Raw genomic sequence first — 15,452 nt, forward strand, 5'->3', positions numbered from 1 at the left:
TCCAATGTACAGTAAGCGGAGTAAAAACTTAAAAGCACGTTGAAATTCCCCCCAAAATAGCCCAGAGGCAATTGTATTTCATCCAGCAGTGCGTTACTGCTACTGACGGCGAATGAGCATAATGGTCACAAATCCAATACATTCAGGATTTGGCACTGTCCATAAGAAATCCAGTTGCAGCAGACTTAACTTAAACTTACAATAAGTCTAAACCTTAACAGTAAGCATATTATGTACTGTCAAGGAAAATTCTGGGTTGAGAGACTACTCAACAGCCCAGTTTGTCGGGGTACCAGTCCCCTGCGAGTCCATGCGGTCAGTAAAAGAAGGAAATTCCAGCCAAGCAATTTTGAGCAAAACAGCAGTCAGTAGACTTAGATCGGGGGTCAGCAACCTGCGGCTCCGGAGCCGCATGCGGCTCTCTGACAGGTCTCCCGCGGCTCCGGCATGCCCCCTTTCAATGCCCTTTCAATAATAATTAAATGGTTATCGGCAAAAAAGGGCCAAAAAACCATGAATAATCCGCATCAACGTTGAACAGCTGGGCGGTCTTTCTCAGCCCTCTCGGGGTTCCTGAGGACAGACCCAAGATTGATGTCCACCTTGACCACTTCCAGAGAGAGGAAGCGACTTCTTCACACCAATAAGCGTGTGGGGAGGGCTGAGCTTTTACCACCTCGGCGTGCCGATTGGCAGGACAGATTGCCCGCCTTGGCGCATAGGCTCGGAGCCGGGGCCTTACCGCCGAGGTAGCCACTGAGGATGAAGGCGGGAGGCGGGCACGGGAGAGCGACGCTTCGTCCGGCCAATGAGCCGCCGGGATGCCTGTTCCTGTTTGAGGGGAACGTGCCAATGAGGGTGGCGTTAGGGCGGGGAGAAGAAGGAGCTGCGCTTTGCGAGTTATCGAGAGAGAGAGAGAGAGAGAGAGAGAAGAGTCGGGATAATAAAGGCGGCGGGAGGTGGCGGCGGCGATTGGAGCGGCCCCTGTCGGGCGGAATCCTTTTCAAAGCGGCCGCGCGGAGGGCGGAGCAGGCGGGCCAGGCGTCGCCGTGACGGGAGGGCGGTGATGGTCGCCGACAGGATGAAGTAGAGCTGCTTTGGGGCGGCGGCGGCAAAAACGTCCAGGCTGCTTCTGAAACCTCCGCCAACCAGTGCTTTGCCAGCGCTCGCTGCGGGCGGTGTACATGCTCAACGACGGCCCCAAGGGCGGCTCGGGGGCCCGGAGCCGCAAGGCCGGCGCGCTGCAGTGCCTGGCGCTATTCCCCCCCCAAACCTGTTTTTTGCTTTTTGCCTTGCTCTCCCACCCCCCTCTCTTTTTCTTCCTCCCCTCCTTTTTTAATCCAAGGGGAGAAATCCCATTTTTAAAACAAACAAACAAACGAAAAACAAACAAACACCCCCCACAGCTGCTGCAGCCACTCTATTTGAATTTTTATTATTACCCTTTTCTGCCTCTATCCCCCCTTTTTCTTTTCTCTTCCCCTTTTGTTTTTGTTTTCAAAAAAAGGAAAAAGAAGAAAAAGATTTCCCCCCTTTATTTTTATTTTTTAAACTACTACATATTTTTAATAGATATCCTCCTCACCCCACCCCACCCCCAATTTATATTTTTCCACCCCACTTTTCCATTCCCACCCCCCTTTTTCTTTCTTTATTAGTTCGCTTGCCAACCTATCTTAGAGGGGGAAGCCCTCTCTCCCACCCACCACCCCCCCAAACAACTTTGAGCTGAACCCCCAAAAACGGGGGTAGATCACTGCTGAAAGTAGATCACAGTTTCTTAGGAGTTGGCCACCCCTGGCATAAGACATGTAACTAGAATAAAAAAATTTAAAAACCAAGCAAATAATTGTAATAACTACTGTAATAAAGCACTGCTATAATTATATATAATTTCCCTAAAATTTTGGTTTCATTCGCCTTTCCTTGTTGAAATGTCACAACCTGAACGACCATGGCTTGCCCCCCCCCCCCAGTTTTGATCCTGGGTACGCCCCTGAGTCAATGCAAAAAAGTAAGAACTTATTCTTGTTGTTTTTACTAATTATACTTTGCATTGGCTCCTATACGTTATTTATTATTATTGCATTAAGGTAAGAAACAATATATGCAGCGTTATATTTGTTTTAAATGTTGCAATGGTTTTGCGGCTCCCAATTGTTTTTTTCCCCTTTGGAAACGGGTCCAAGTGGCTCTTTGTGTCTTAAAGGTTGCAGACCCCTGACTTAGATCCTTTATTGTTGTGCAACAGGTTCAACAGCAGCGAGAGAACCCAGAGCATCCCAGGATACAGTTTGCACAGCATCATTGATACATCATCTTTACATCACTGATATGTCACAAAAGGGGAGGGGTAGACAGGGGTTACACTAGTTTAACCTTGGCAAACATGTCCAGACAAGTCCTTGGGTTCAAGATTAGCATTAAGCAGACATGTCAGGGCAAGACCCAGGTACAGCATAAGATTAGCATAGGCAAACACCTCTGAAGTCAGACCTACCCAACAGGCATCCCCAAATTCGGTCCTCCAGCTGTTTTGGGACTACAACTCCCATCATCCTTAGCTAACAGGACAAATGGTCAGAGATGATGGGAATTGTAGTCCCAAAACAGCTGGCGGACCGAGTTTGGGGATGCCTGGTACCACAGAACTTCCTTTGCATGTCTGGACCCCTAGGCAAGTCTGGTGATGGGATTAGGTTTTCCTTGGCCAACAATCAGCTCAGCAATTGTCACCTATGGGCACTTCCTGGACAAAAAGGGCAAAATAGTGTTGGAATGGAGGAAACTGGCAAAGGAGTTGATTTTATATGATTTTTAAAGATGGGCAACTTCCTTGAGCTGTCAAGTCAAAAGGATACATTTATGCATATTTGTAACATTTAACAACTTTAAAGATGTGCCCCCCCACCCTAATTTCCATAACAGTACAAACCAGCACAGCAGAAGGAGGAGATAGAAAGGGAAGGGGTGAAACCCAGGCTCCTTCTGGCCCTACTTTATAGTCAGCATGACCTTGACAGAAATAGATAACAGAAGCAGTTTAAACCAGCTGCTCTGTTTCTCTGAAGGAATAACCCAGACATCATGAACCTTCTGCTTGTTTTTTTCACAGAGAAGCATCCAGAACCCTCCTGAATTAGAATGGGATCAATACTTTCTGCACTAAGAAATGCAAACTGACACCACTTTCATTGCAGAAGGGATTTCTTACCTGGCCTTTCTCCCCCAGCTCCCAGGACGGAACATAGGAAGCTGCCTTAGACCAAGTCAGACCATTGCTCTGTCTAGCTCAATGTTTGCTGCATGACTGGCAGTGGCTGTGCAGGGTTTTCTCCCTGTCCTACCTGCAGATGCCCAGGGATTGAACCTGCATGCCAAGCGGTTGCTCTCCCACCGAGTTCCAGTCCTCGTATCAAACACAGTTCAAAAAACCAACGAAATATTTAAAAATCAGTTGTAAAGGAACTCCAAGAGTCATCTAGTTTAACCCGTTGCAATGCAGGAATCCTGCCCAAAGCTATCCCTCCCTGGGTGAGTTCAAACCACCAACCTTCTGGTCAGATGCGCTGACCTATCGCACCACTGGAGGTTTAACAAACCCAAGAATGTTAAACGGACCAGAAGTGGTCTTGCAAAAAGTTGACTGGGGCTGATGGGAGTTGTAGCTTAAAACATCTGGAAGCCACAAGGTTGGTGATAGGTGCCCATTTGCTCAAAGGGCGAGACAGGGTTTCACTTTTTATGCCTTTGCTGGTCAACTGGAGCTCTCTTATCATTTACGTTTTTATCCTGCCTCTTCTGCAAGGTCAAAGTGGCATTTGTGGCTCGCTGCCTGCCTTTATCCTCATCCTCACAACCCTGAGGTAGTGTTAGGTTGACCCCAGGTTGAAGAGCGATCTTCATTGTATAGGAGTGATTGAAGATATGGGTGTGCTTCAGTGTAAGGGTTGTCTAGCATAGGCAGAAATAGAGCACAATTGTATTTAGAAGAGTCCTTTAGGGAATGACATGATAAACTTAAGTTTAGGAGGTAAGATGTCACCTATTATTTTTTGTGCAGGAGGCAATGTTATTGTTAAATTCCACTCTGCACCGCTAACCTGATACAGATAAAACGTGACATGCTTGGAAAGTTCATTTAAAAAGGAATTTCAATTCCAGTCCACCCTCTCTAAAAAGGAACCAATTTTGTTTCTGTTAAATTCACAATTCATCCACATCATCCTCAGCAGTTTTCTTTCCTTGTTTCCATCCTTTTTCTAGATTAAGCCCCTTGGGGCAAGGAATTACCATCTTATTGGCTGTAAGCAGCCGAAATATGGATGGCAGTGTGTAAATAAGCTTTGAAAGTTTAAGAATTAAGTTTTGAAAACACAATTGTAAGAACTACAAAAGGATATAAGGAAACTTTAAAAAAGTAGAAAATTCTTTCCAGTAGCACCTTAGAGACCAACTGAGTTTGTTCTTGGTATGAGCTTTCGTGTGCATGCACACGAAAGCTCATACCAAGAACAAACTCAGTTGGTCTCTAAGGTGCTACTGGAAAGAATTTTCTATTTTGTTTCGACTATGGCAGACCAGCACGGCTACCCACCTGTAACTTTAAAAAAGTAAAAATTGTTTGAATTTGTCAAGATCTCCTGGTGCCTTTTTACATGTTGCATATGTGAAGATTTAAAATACCGGTACACTATTTTCTGGGGAAATCCCAAGGCCCATTAAATCAAGCCCAGCACAGTTAAGAGGCTTTTTAGGCAGAAGGTCTCCATACTGTCTTTGGATTAGGAGAGGAATCTGATTGTTTAGGTAGCGGTAGATATTCAAGTATAAAATATATTTGCAGTCTAAGTTGGCTTTAGGACAAGATATTTGAATCTGCTGTTTTCCTCTCTTATAAAGTGCTCAACTTAATTTTTCCTGGAAGAAACACATCACAAAAAGTGGATATAAATTATTTTATTAAACATGTGTTACTATAAACCAAGATTTAAACATTCATTTAAAGTGTTTTTAAACTTCCAGTGGAAAAGTTATACAAACAGGTTTTTAAAGGGATAGCCCTAATTTTAGAGACAATTTTTACAAGAGATTGAAACAGAGAACCTAGGTAACATTTAAGAATTATAGTATATAATGTCAAAAATTGTATATATTGAATAGTAGGGTTAGCAGTTACTGTTAGAATTGAATTAGTGTTAAGGCCAGAGTAGAATAACACTTAAATGTTGGGTTAATTGGCCGGCTTCACATTTCTTAACCATGGTTAAGAACAGGAGCATGATGTCTCTACTGTAGCACGATTCAGAAATGTTTATTTTATTTGAAAATGCAAAATATGCACACAATAAAAGACCACCTTATTCTTAGAACTTACACTAGCAGATTAAAGGCATATTAATAAACATAACCAAAGAAAACCACTTTGATGGTCACATCCATAAACCAAATAGATGACCAAGCATTACTCATTGTTAAAATACATCACACCTCATACACCCATAACTGCTGACTAGGCAGACCCTTTTCTATTCAATTATTAGTTGCATCAAAAGCAATGTCGCTTGTGTTGTTTCTGATCATTTCAGAGAAACCTTAAAATTATGCCATATCACTCTTGCCCTTGTTGGGTACAGACTTTGTGCAGTGCGCTGTTGTGTCTGTAGATGAAACCAATGCCTTCAGCTCCGAATTCTTCAAGTTGTTCAAGTGAAGAAACACAAGGGTTGTGGTCTTTCAACATATCTGGCAACTTACACATCTTCTTTTGTATGCGGCAAGAACGTCTCACAGGAGTTAAAAATTTCAGATCCTTGATTGCAGGATGGTTACTGTCACCCTGCATTTTTTTATTTGTGCTTGGAGATGAGGGAGGGAAAAAGAGGTAGGCCATAAATACAAAATATTTGCAAGATTACAACTTGTTCTAATGCAAGCAGACGTTAAGTTTGACACTGAATATTACTTAAGTTATTCTCTCTATAGCACTGATCTCAAATCGGCAGCCTAACAATGTTAGATGCTCTAGGTCTGCTGTGACAGAGTGGCAACATACAAACTGAACTGGAGAGCTGGGTGAGAAGATTAGGACTTGTGGTTCATTGGAATGAACTTTCTTCTCAGATGCAAATTTTACTGGTCTGAACAAAGACAATGGATTCTTATCTCATTATACATGACAAAGCTATCTTTAGACATCACACCCCTTGCCTTTTCCTGTAAGACCAAACAGTCGTCAGCAGGTTTTCCACACCTATCAGCCAATCACCCATTCCCACCACCCTTCTGAGTAATACCCCTCCCCACTCTCACTATATATAAGGGTCTGGTGACTTCTGTTTCAGTGTATCTGAAGTGTGCATGCACACGAAAGCTCATACCAAGAACAAACTTAGTTGGTCTCTAAGGTGCTACAGGAAGGAATTTTTTATTTTATTTTGTTTCGACTATGGCAGACCATCACGGCTACCTACCTGTAACTAAATTTGACTTTGATATCCTTTGAAAGGCTTGCAAAATAAATGAATAAATAAGCCATTCCTGGACAGAATCACTTCAAATATAGTGACCCACCCGTATGAGACACCACATAGAGAATGTAAACCTGAAGAGGCAGCTTACCTTATCAAGGAGGGAGTAGTTGACAAGTTATACTTAATTAAGTAAGAGCCCTCTTTGTCAATTTCAGGAGTTGAGAACTCTAGTATTCTCTCTTCCTTTGCATTGCCATTATCCTGCTCTTCCTTTTTGAGAACTGCAGGCTTCTCTTCTTTATTTTGGGGCCTTTCTTCAACTGCAATGCTCTCTGGTTCAGAGTTCAAACAAGCCCCTGCTTTTTGAGAAGTCACTTCATTACCAGACTCCATCTTGTTATTGACGTTTAATTCCTTGAAAGCATTTTCTATCTTCTCTTCATCTAAATTAACTTCTGCCTCATGATTTAGAGTGATTTCTTTTTCCACACATTCCTCTGAAAACAGAAATACACCGTCGTAAGTCAAGGTGACCCAGAGTTAACTTACTCAATGTAGACTAGTACCATATCTTTTGATAGTTAAATCACATTCACGATGAAGTAGAATTTGTAGCACATTTTTGTTGCAAAAATAGGATGAATGGTTGTATTTCCAAACAAGTTTGAGACTACATGTTCAAAATAAGTATCTTGATAAAACCTCATGAAGAAGGGTCCATCTTTCCAGAAAGGTAATTTTAAAATGTAGGCAACAAGCAGAGTCACAGTATAGTAAACCAAGGACAGAAATATCTTCACCAACTACATATTTCAGCTTTTAGAATGTGGAACAATAGCAACAGAGTTACGGCTAAGCAAGTTAGGAGACAGATGCTTGAAGAAACAAAGGCAAAAGAGAAAAAGAAGTTAATATGTTCAATAATTGCACTCAAATTAGTGGGTGCCGATAATCTCCAGTTAAAGTTTCTGCTTTATTGTTAAACTATTAATTTAAGGGCAACAGGTTGGGAGTTGGGGAGTGTGACCATCTTAAATTAAAAATAGCAAATCTTACCAGATTTAGGTATGATTTTTGTTTTCTTCATAACATCTGCTAATGTACGGCGTAACTCATCCTTGGGCTAAAAGAAATGTGATTTTGTTAGTACCAGATCATGCCCAAGTCAATTGTAATTAGCCAGTGTGCTGTAGCGGTTAGCGTTGGACTAAGACTGGGAAGACTCAAGACTAAATTCCCACTTGGCCATGAAGCTCACTAGGTGACTTTGGAGCTATCTACTTCACAGAGTTGTAGTGAGGATAAACTACTACAGTATGTACACCACCTTGAGTTCCTTGGATGACAAGTTACCGGTAATAAAAATAGGCTTTCCCTCATCTGCAGAATGCATAAAAATTACTCTAATTAAATATAAATGCTAACACAGTAATGACATTTAAGAATTCTTACCTGTGCTCCTGCCAGAATTGCCTTTTCATAGATGGCAAGGACCTTTTCAATGGAGCGAAACTGTTCGAGACGCATCTGGCATACCCAGTATTTGGCAAATTTCTTTGCATCTGGCGCAGACAAGGACAGCTTTTCCAAAGTGGATTGTATTGCATCACCTGGATAGCCCTATAGATAGATTTTATGTAGGATTACTTTTTAAAAGTTGTTACGTAATATGAATTCCCGAGGTTGCTGGTTAATCTGTTGCAGTGAACACTGAACTCTTGCAGCACTTTTTAGACTAGCAGATTTAATGTGGTGTAAGTTTTCAGGGACTACGGACCATGTCTTCAAAGCCTAAGGTACAGCAGAGACCCAATGCCTCTCTGTATTCAGCACAGAACTTGGGGAAGATCTCTTCTGTTGCAACCCACCCTAAATAAGCACTCTGGATCTTTCTGTGACTAACAAATCTGTGGACCACCAGTTACTCCTCTTATTGTTCATCTTAAATTGAAAGTGAGTTAGGCCTGCAAGGGGGAGTCAATAGCATCTTTATCCCCTAGGACACCTGCTAATGAAATGTTCCCCATGTTCTGCGAAGGGTTTATCTCCAAAGCAAATATCTAACAGCAGAATTTTTCCCTCGGGAGCCATCTGTTTGGGTTATATTCTGCCTCCTACTTGTGATCACCTCAAAACAAAAGCAGCTCATGGGAAAAAATGCAATTATTTTGCACAGCATGAATTCATCTGGTCCCATGTATAATGGAGAGGTTCTTGCAAACAGCAGGATTTTATCATTAAGGAACCTAGGAAAACAGGAAGCTTGCCTTGTACTAAATCAAACCTTTGGCCCATGTAGCTCAGTATTGTCTCCACAGTGAGTGACAGCAGCACTCTAGGATTTCAGAGTGGCAGTCTCTCTCGGCACTACCTGGATATGAGAATGACAGAACCTAGGAGGACCTTCCGTATGCAAAGCAGATACTCTACCACCAAGCTATAACAAATCATCCGTTAAAAATGTCTTCCACAAAATTCCAACATGGTCTTACCTTTTATGGTCTTATAGAGCTGAAAGTATTGAACGTTTACATATACAAAAGCTTATTTCCTCATGACTGGCTTAACAGAGGACTCACCTCCTCAATTAAGTGCAGACATTCCACAAGGGTCTTATTGACGCTGTCACTCAGTAGTCCTTGCTCATCTTCTTCTGCAAGGGCAGACCAGAAGCATTCAACTGGTTCTTTCATAGCTTGATGAAAGGATTCTCTTTCAGGCAGAGTATCTACAGATACGGGAGGTGGCAGCTTCTTTAGCCCGGTCAATGGCGGCCGTTCAGCTAGTCGAGTTCTACAAACGAGTCAGTATATCAGTAAGTTATCAACATTCTGCACTGCCCCGTAATGTAATTAGGAATAGGCCATGCAACAGACTCAATACAGATGTAACCTAAAGGTAAAGGGACCCCTGACCATTAGGTCCAGTCGTGTCAGACTCTGGGGTTGCGGCACTCACCTCGCGTTACTGGTCGAGGGAGCCGGCGTACAGCTTCCGGGTCATGTGGCCAGCATGACAAAGCTGCTCCTGGCGAACCAGAGCAGTGCACGGAAACGCCGTTCACCTTCCCGCCGGAGCGGTACCTATTTATCTACTTGCACTTTGACGTGCTTTCGAACTGCTAATTGGGCAGGAGCTGGGACCGAGCAACAGGAGCTCACCCCGTCGGGGGGATTCAAACCGCCAACTTCTGATCGGCAAGCCCTAGGCTCTGTGGTTTAACCCACAGCACCACCCGCGTAACCTAATGATGCCCAAATGCCTAACCATGGGTAAATAACTGGTAGTAAATAACAGGTAGGTTTGATTTGAGGAAAATGGACTGGTATGCCAAATTGGACACCACTGGGGGCCAAGTTGGGCCTGCAGGCCAGAGGTTCCCCACCTGTGTATAGTATCAGTATCCTACACCTAAAAAGATAACCTCAAAATAATTTTGCCTGTTTTATTTTTGAGCGAAATAACTTGTGCACACCTTAAATTTACAGAGATGTAAGCCAATGTTATCCCCACACCTTTATATTACCTTATTCCTTTTCCAGGTTTCGCTAGATTATGTTTTCTGACGCCATCAGCTGATTTCAAAGCTGAGACAGTACGAGCTTCAGAAACAGGTCCTGTTAAATGTGGTCCAAGTCCAGTTTTCGTTGGAGCATTTTTCTTTGTTCTGTGCACAGATCTGTTAGCACCGACGAGCTTCCCATTCCTATCCGGATTTTTTTTGGGATGCACCATTATTCACTGGTGTTCTACTGATAGTTTTTGTCTCATGGTTCAGAATGGGCTTCGGCTGGCCAACAGGCACCTTCACAGGAGGCCTGGCTTGAAGTGAGAGAATAGCTGCAGGTTTGGCAATAGCAACAGACTTAGAAGTATTAACTGTGCTGGTGACTCTATCATCCTTTTTGCCTGTAATGCTGCTTGTGGATTGAGTCCTCACCGCTGATTTAGGAGGAGCAGCGATAGTGTTCCTCCTATTCTCATGTTCTGGTTTCCTTCTGAAGGAGTTTATTTTAGATTCTACTATCCTACCACAATATGAGCCAAGCGCACGCTTTTCTGAAAGGGGTGGAATGGAAAATGCAGCTGTTTTCAGCATTTTCTCTTTTCCATTTCTTTTGAGTAAAGAGGTCTGGTTAAAGGACATGTGCTGGCTTTTCGTTTTAGCTGGTTCAAAAACAACTGCCAGGGGGCTACAGTTTGTTTTTGTACTAGCCAGAGGGCTACAGTTTTCAGCCATAGAAATCTGCTTCAGTATGATAGGAGACTTTAAAGCTTTTGGAGAAGCCAAGTTTTCCTTCAACATGTCATCCACTTGGGTCCATGGAGATCCAACTGCATTTTCTTTGTTTTCCTGAAATATTAAATTACATTATAGACCTTTTTCTCCACTTGTTTTCCAACATAAAGATGGCACATAGCCACTTGAAAAACAAAATGGTTATAAGCGTATATCCTTTATTTCAACACCATTATTCCCTATATTATCATAGTGTAATATACTCCAGAGAATAATACTAGCAGGTAATTAGAAATGCCAGACAACAATCTCTAGATCTAATTCTGTCTATTGTCCCCACCAGCGTTAGAAACAGATATGAAAGCTAGGAGCTGAATGACACCTTAAACCAGGCATCCCCAAACTGCAGCCCTCCAGATGTTTTGGCCTACAACTCCCATGATCCCTAGCTAACAGGACCAGTGGTCAGGGATGATGGGAATTGTAGTCCAAAACATCTGGAAGGCCGAAGTTTGGGGGTGCCTGCTTTAAACCATGGGTAGGCAAACTAAGGCCCGGGGGCTTGATCCGGCCCAATCGCCTTCTAAATCTGTCCTGCAGACGGTCCAGGAATCAGCGTGTTTTTACATGAGTAGAATGTATGCTTTTATTTAAAATGCATCTCTGGGTTATTTGTGGGGCATAGGATTTCTCCCCCCCCCCAAAAAAAAATACAGTCCGGCCCCCCACAAGGTCTGAGGGACAGTGGACCGGCCCCCTGCTGAAAAGGTTTGCTGACCCCTGCCTTAAACCTAGGTTATGGGCACAACAATGGAATGTCTAGGCATGTGTTGTTTTTTTTACAACAAGAATACAAAGCTGAAAACGAATGAACTGCAACTAAAATATTATGTTCATTTTTCACATGGTCTAGTCCAGGCACGTCCAACTCCCAAGAGACTGCGATCTACTCCCAGTATAAAAATACTGGCAGAGATCTTCCATTGTCATTGGAGGGAGGATGAACCAAAGTGACAGAGCGAGAGGGCGGAGACATTCATTCCAGATAAGGGTCCCGTGATCGACCACGATTAGCAAGGGATCTACCTGTCAATTGTGGTCAACCTGTCAATCACAGTAATCTCTGGTCCTGTCCTTCCCCTGCCCACTCCCCTAATAGTCTTAAGTCTTCTCTAGTCTTGAGAGTAGCTGGAAGTGGGGAGGTAGAAAAAGGTCCACCTTTCCTTCCATTCTGCTGTTTTAATCTGAAATCTTAGGCACAGTACTGCGCCCAGAGCTCGGAAATTGCTCGCACTAATGAAATTCCCTGTCACAAAATGTGCCTAGAACAATGAGAGTTTCGAACACTGCTCCCCACCCCATAGTCATTGTATGTAAAGCAATAAATCAAGAACCGTGAAACAGTGTGTATGGGTATGTAGATTTGTGTGTAATATAAATGTAATGGGCAAGAAAAGCCAGTTAAGACTTTTTATTAGTTAATTTATAGTTAACATTTTTAAAACAGCTACTAGCGCATTATTAGAGTTAAGATCTGGAAATTCCTGGCCTTATAAATAAATTTAGCTGTCTGTCTTTTGGAAACAGAGTCCTCATTCTGCCCTTTAACGGCAAACTAGTATAATTCAATTGAGCCCCAAATTCAAGTGAATGAATACAAGAGACATATACTTACAGGACTTTCCATTTTTTGCTTCACCAATAAAATTGCCAGGCGGCTTTTGCTTGAGAAGCTGCTGGGAAAACAAAAAAACAACAACAGCTGAGCACCAGAATAGCTTGACAAGAGGGCATTCCCAAAGCTTTGACACCACAACTGAAAAAAAAGGCCTTATCGTGCACACCCACACTTTAGACATAGCTGTGAACTATGGGCACTATCCTGTCATAAGCACCGCGTTCCTCCATTTCTATGAACCTACTTCTGAGTAGTAGCACTGGGCGCAACCCGCAGGAGGAGAAGGGGAGCTGAGCCTCTGCCAACTGATATTAAGAGGGAAAGCAGGATCCTTCGCACAGAGGAGGGCAGCCGTTAGAGGCTGGTCGAGGCTATGGGGACACGGCAAGCGAAGGAGATTCTTAAGCTTGCAAGTCTGAGCCCCACATCCTGGCTTTTACAGCACCGGAGACCGACGCATTTTCGAAGAAAGAATTAAGAGGAGCCTTATGTTGTGAACAGCCCTGAGATCTACGGATTAAGGGCGGTAAATAGATTTAATAAGTAATGGTGATGATGAGGATGATAATACGGGGAACACCCGCCCAAGCGACAACGGTCTGCCTCAACGAAGCACCCCGGGCCAAGGGGTAAAATTCTGTTTTACTAGCTTGTGGAGGAACCACAGACGACTCATCATCACCACTCTTCCCCTGAGTAGCTGGGGGAAATTATCATTATTAATTAATAATCATCATTATCACCATCATTCAATAAGCTTGCGTTATCGCGCTCACCTGCGTGAGGAGCTCGACCGGACTTCGCCGCCGCCCTCGCCGCAACCGCCACTCTCCTTCACGGCGGCTCGCAAATCAGGTTTAAATCACGAGGAGAAACGGTCTGCCGGAACGAGATTGGCCTGAGAGCTTGAAATCGTCCAATTAGAAGGAACGCGCGGGGAGAGGCGGTGCTTATTGGCTGCTGGGGGACGGCCGAGTCCGCCCACAGCACCGCCCCTCATTTCCATATATGGAAAGTTGGCGTGGTGGCGAGAGATGTTGCTCCAGGCCCGTTTTTGCTTCAAACGAGGCAAGTGCGCATGAGCGGGAAGGGCAAATAATTTTCAACGGTCCAAACAAAATAAAAAACAGAAAATTCCTTCCAGTAGCCTAGCATGGGAAGAGGAGCATGCATGCAAATACTTCCTAAGAAAGGAGGGTTGGATGCATGGAGGGAAATATTTATTTTTATTGTTTTGTCTAAGAGCGGACATATGCATTTGTGTGTAATTTAAATGTTGGTGGTGTTATGGAATTCGGGGGGGGGGGAATCACCTAAGCGAAGTCTCCCAAGCTGAGCAGTAAGGAACGAATGTATGCCCTCAAGGGAGCCCCTCTAGACAATGTCCCCTTGCCCCTGACACATTGTTACATGGGCAGTACACAAACTCCCAGAGTCTTGGTTCCACCGCCATCTTGCCACTTTGGTCAAGGGCTTCAAGACTGCTCAGCCTCTGCCATGATCCCTTGAGTGGGAATGCAGGGACACAGGAAAACAGCAGACATTCCAGAGGGCAACTGACAGTTAAACACAGGCCATATCTCCTTCCTCTGGACCCATTGAAGGGTGATAGACCTGGCCAGGCAATCCCATTGTTCTATTCCCAGGAGCACTCAAGATGAATACATCAGGGCTTATTACTGATTTGCATTTCATTTCCTCCTTGTTTATCTTGTTTACCAGTATGTTAATCATGTATAACCCTCCCCTTTCTGCCCCTTTCTGACGTTTCACCTATGTAGTAGGGACATAATTATGACATGTAACAAGATGCATTGTGGGAACCAGAAAAGTTTTGAAAAGTTCTTGCAACCTATTCCCAGGTGTTCAGTCCTGACTTGAACCTGTTGCGCAATAAACTTTGATCTTTGCTTTTGCTCCTGTTGGTAGCTGGACTCCTTTTTATTTCTCCTCAGGAACCCGCAGGCTTTTTGCCTGATGGCCAGGTAGCTGAGTAGCCTCATACCTGGATTTTTCCCATAACACTGGAGACCCACTCAGAAACACTCAGACACACAGAGAGGCCGGTAGCATCCACAGGATTCCTAGAACTCACTCAGAACCACACAAACACGCAGAGAGGCCGGTAGCATCCACAGGATTCCTGGAGACCCACTCAGAACCACACAAACACACAGAGAGGCCGGTAGCATCCACAGGATTCCTGGAGACCCACTCAGAACCACTCAGACACACAGAGAGGCCGGTAGCATCCACAGGATTTCTGTACTTGGGTGTGTGTGTTGAGTGGTTACAGTTTAAGGTTCATTACTGTTCCACAGAAATGTGTATCTCTTTAAAAGAAAGAAGGAAATGAACTGACCTAGTTTTGCAGCTGTGGGGCAGTACAGCAGGTGATGTTAAGTTTGTATTGATTTAAGGCGTATCAGCAATAGGATACAGTATATAAGGAGGTCTGCGTACCTCTCTCAGTACCCTGGGTGGTGGTTTACTGAATGGGTTATGTTACTGTAGTGTTCTTGTAGTTAATGTAACTTCTGTTATTTTTATTTCTTAATTCAACTCCTAATTATACTTTTCAGTCTCCTCAGTATGCCTTTTGTTGCGCAGTTACTCAGTTTAAATACGCCAACAGTGTGTACCTTGTGCATTACACAGAGGAATTATACCAGAAAGATATGGAGGTCTCATACACCCCAGCTAATGTGGTCGCTGACCTTGAGCCAGACATCCTGGAGAGTGAAGTCAAATGGGCCTTAGAAAGCCTTGCTAACAACAAGGCCAGTGGAAGACTCCCTAGAAAAGACCCTGATGTTGGGAAGGATGGAGGGCACAAGGAGAAGGGGACAACAGAGGATGAGATGGTTGGGCAGTGTTCTCAATGCGACTAGCATGAGTTTGGCCAAACTGCGAGAGGCAGTGAAGGATAGGCGTGCCTGGCCTGCTCTGGTCCATGGGGTCACGAAGACACGACTGAACGACTGAACAACAACCTTGTGCATTTGCGAACATTTATTCTCTACAGTATTTGAAACCTTTGAATTCCTGTAACAGAGTCCAG

The 15,452-nt window shown here is 43.8% G+C and overlaps 1 protein-coding gene across 1 annotated transcript; it reads right to left on the reverse strand.

The window, feature by feature from the left end:
* Positions 1–5,529: 5,529 nt before the first annotated feature.
* On the reverse strand, positions 5,530–13,242 carry CKAP2 (cytoskeleton associated protein 2). Its single transcript, XM_033142757.1, is given in 9 exon segments — positions 5,530–5,858; positions 6,622–6,970; positions 7,530–7,596; positions 7,926–8,093; positions 9,053–9,266; positions 10,000–10,187; positions 10,189–10,827; positions 12,389–12,446; positions 13,168–13,242. Coding segments are annotated over 8 exon segments (1,884 nt in total). The 5' UTR covers positions 12,401–12,446; positions 13,168–13,242; the 3' UTR covers positions 5,530–5,611.
* Positions 13,243–15,452: the final 2,210 nt, after the last annotated feature.

Source organism: Lacerta agilis, chromosome 3 (assembly GCF_009819535.1).
Source record: "Lacerta agilis isolate rLacAgi1 chromosome 3, rLacAgi1.pri, whole genome shotgun sequence".
NCBI classification, from domain to species: domain Eukaryota; kingdom Metazoa; phylum Chordata; class Lepidosauria; order Squamata; family Lacertidae; genus Lacerta; species Lacerta agilis.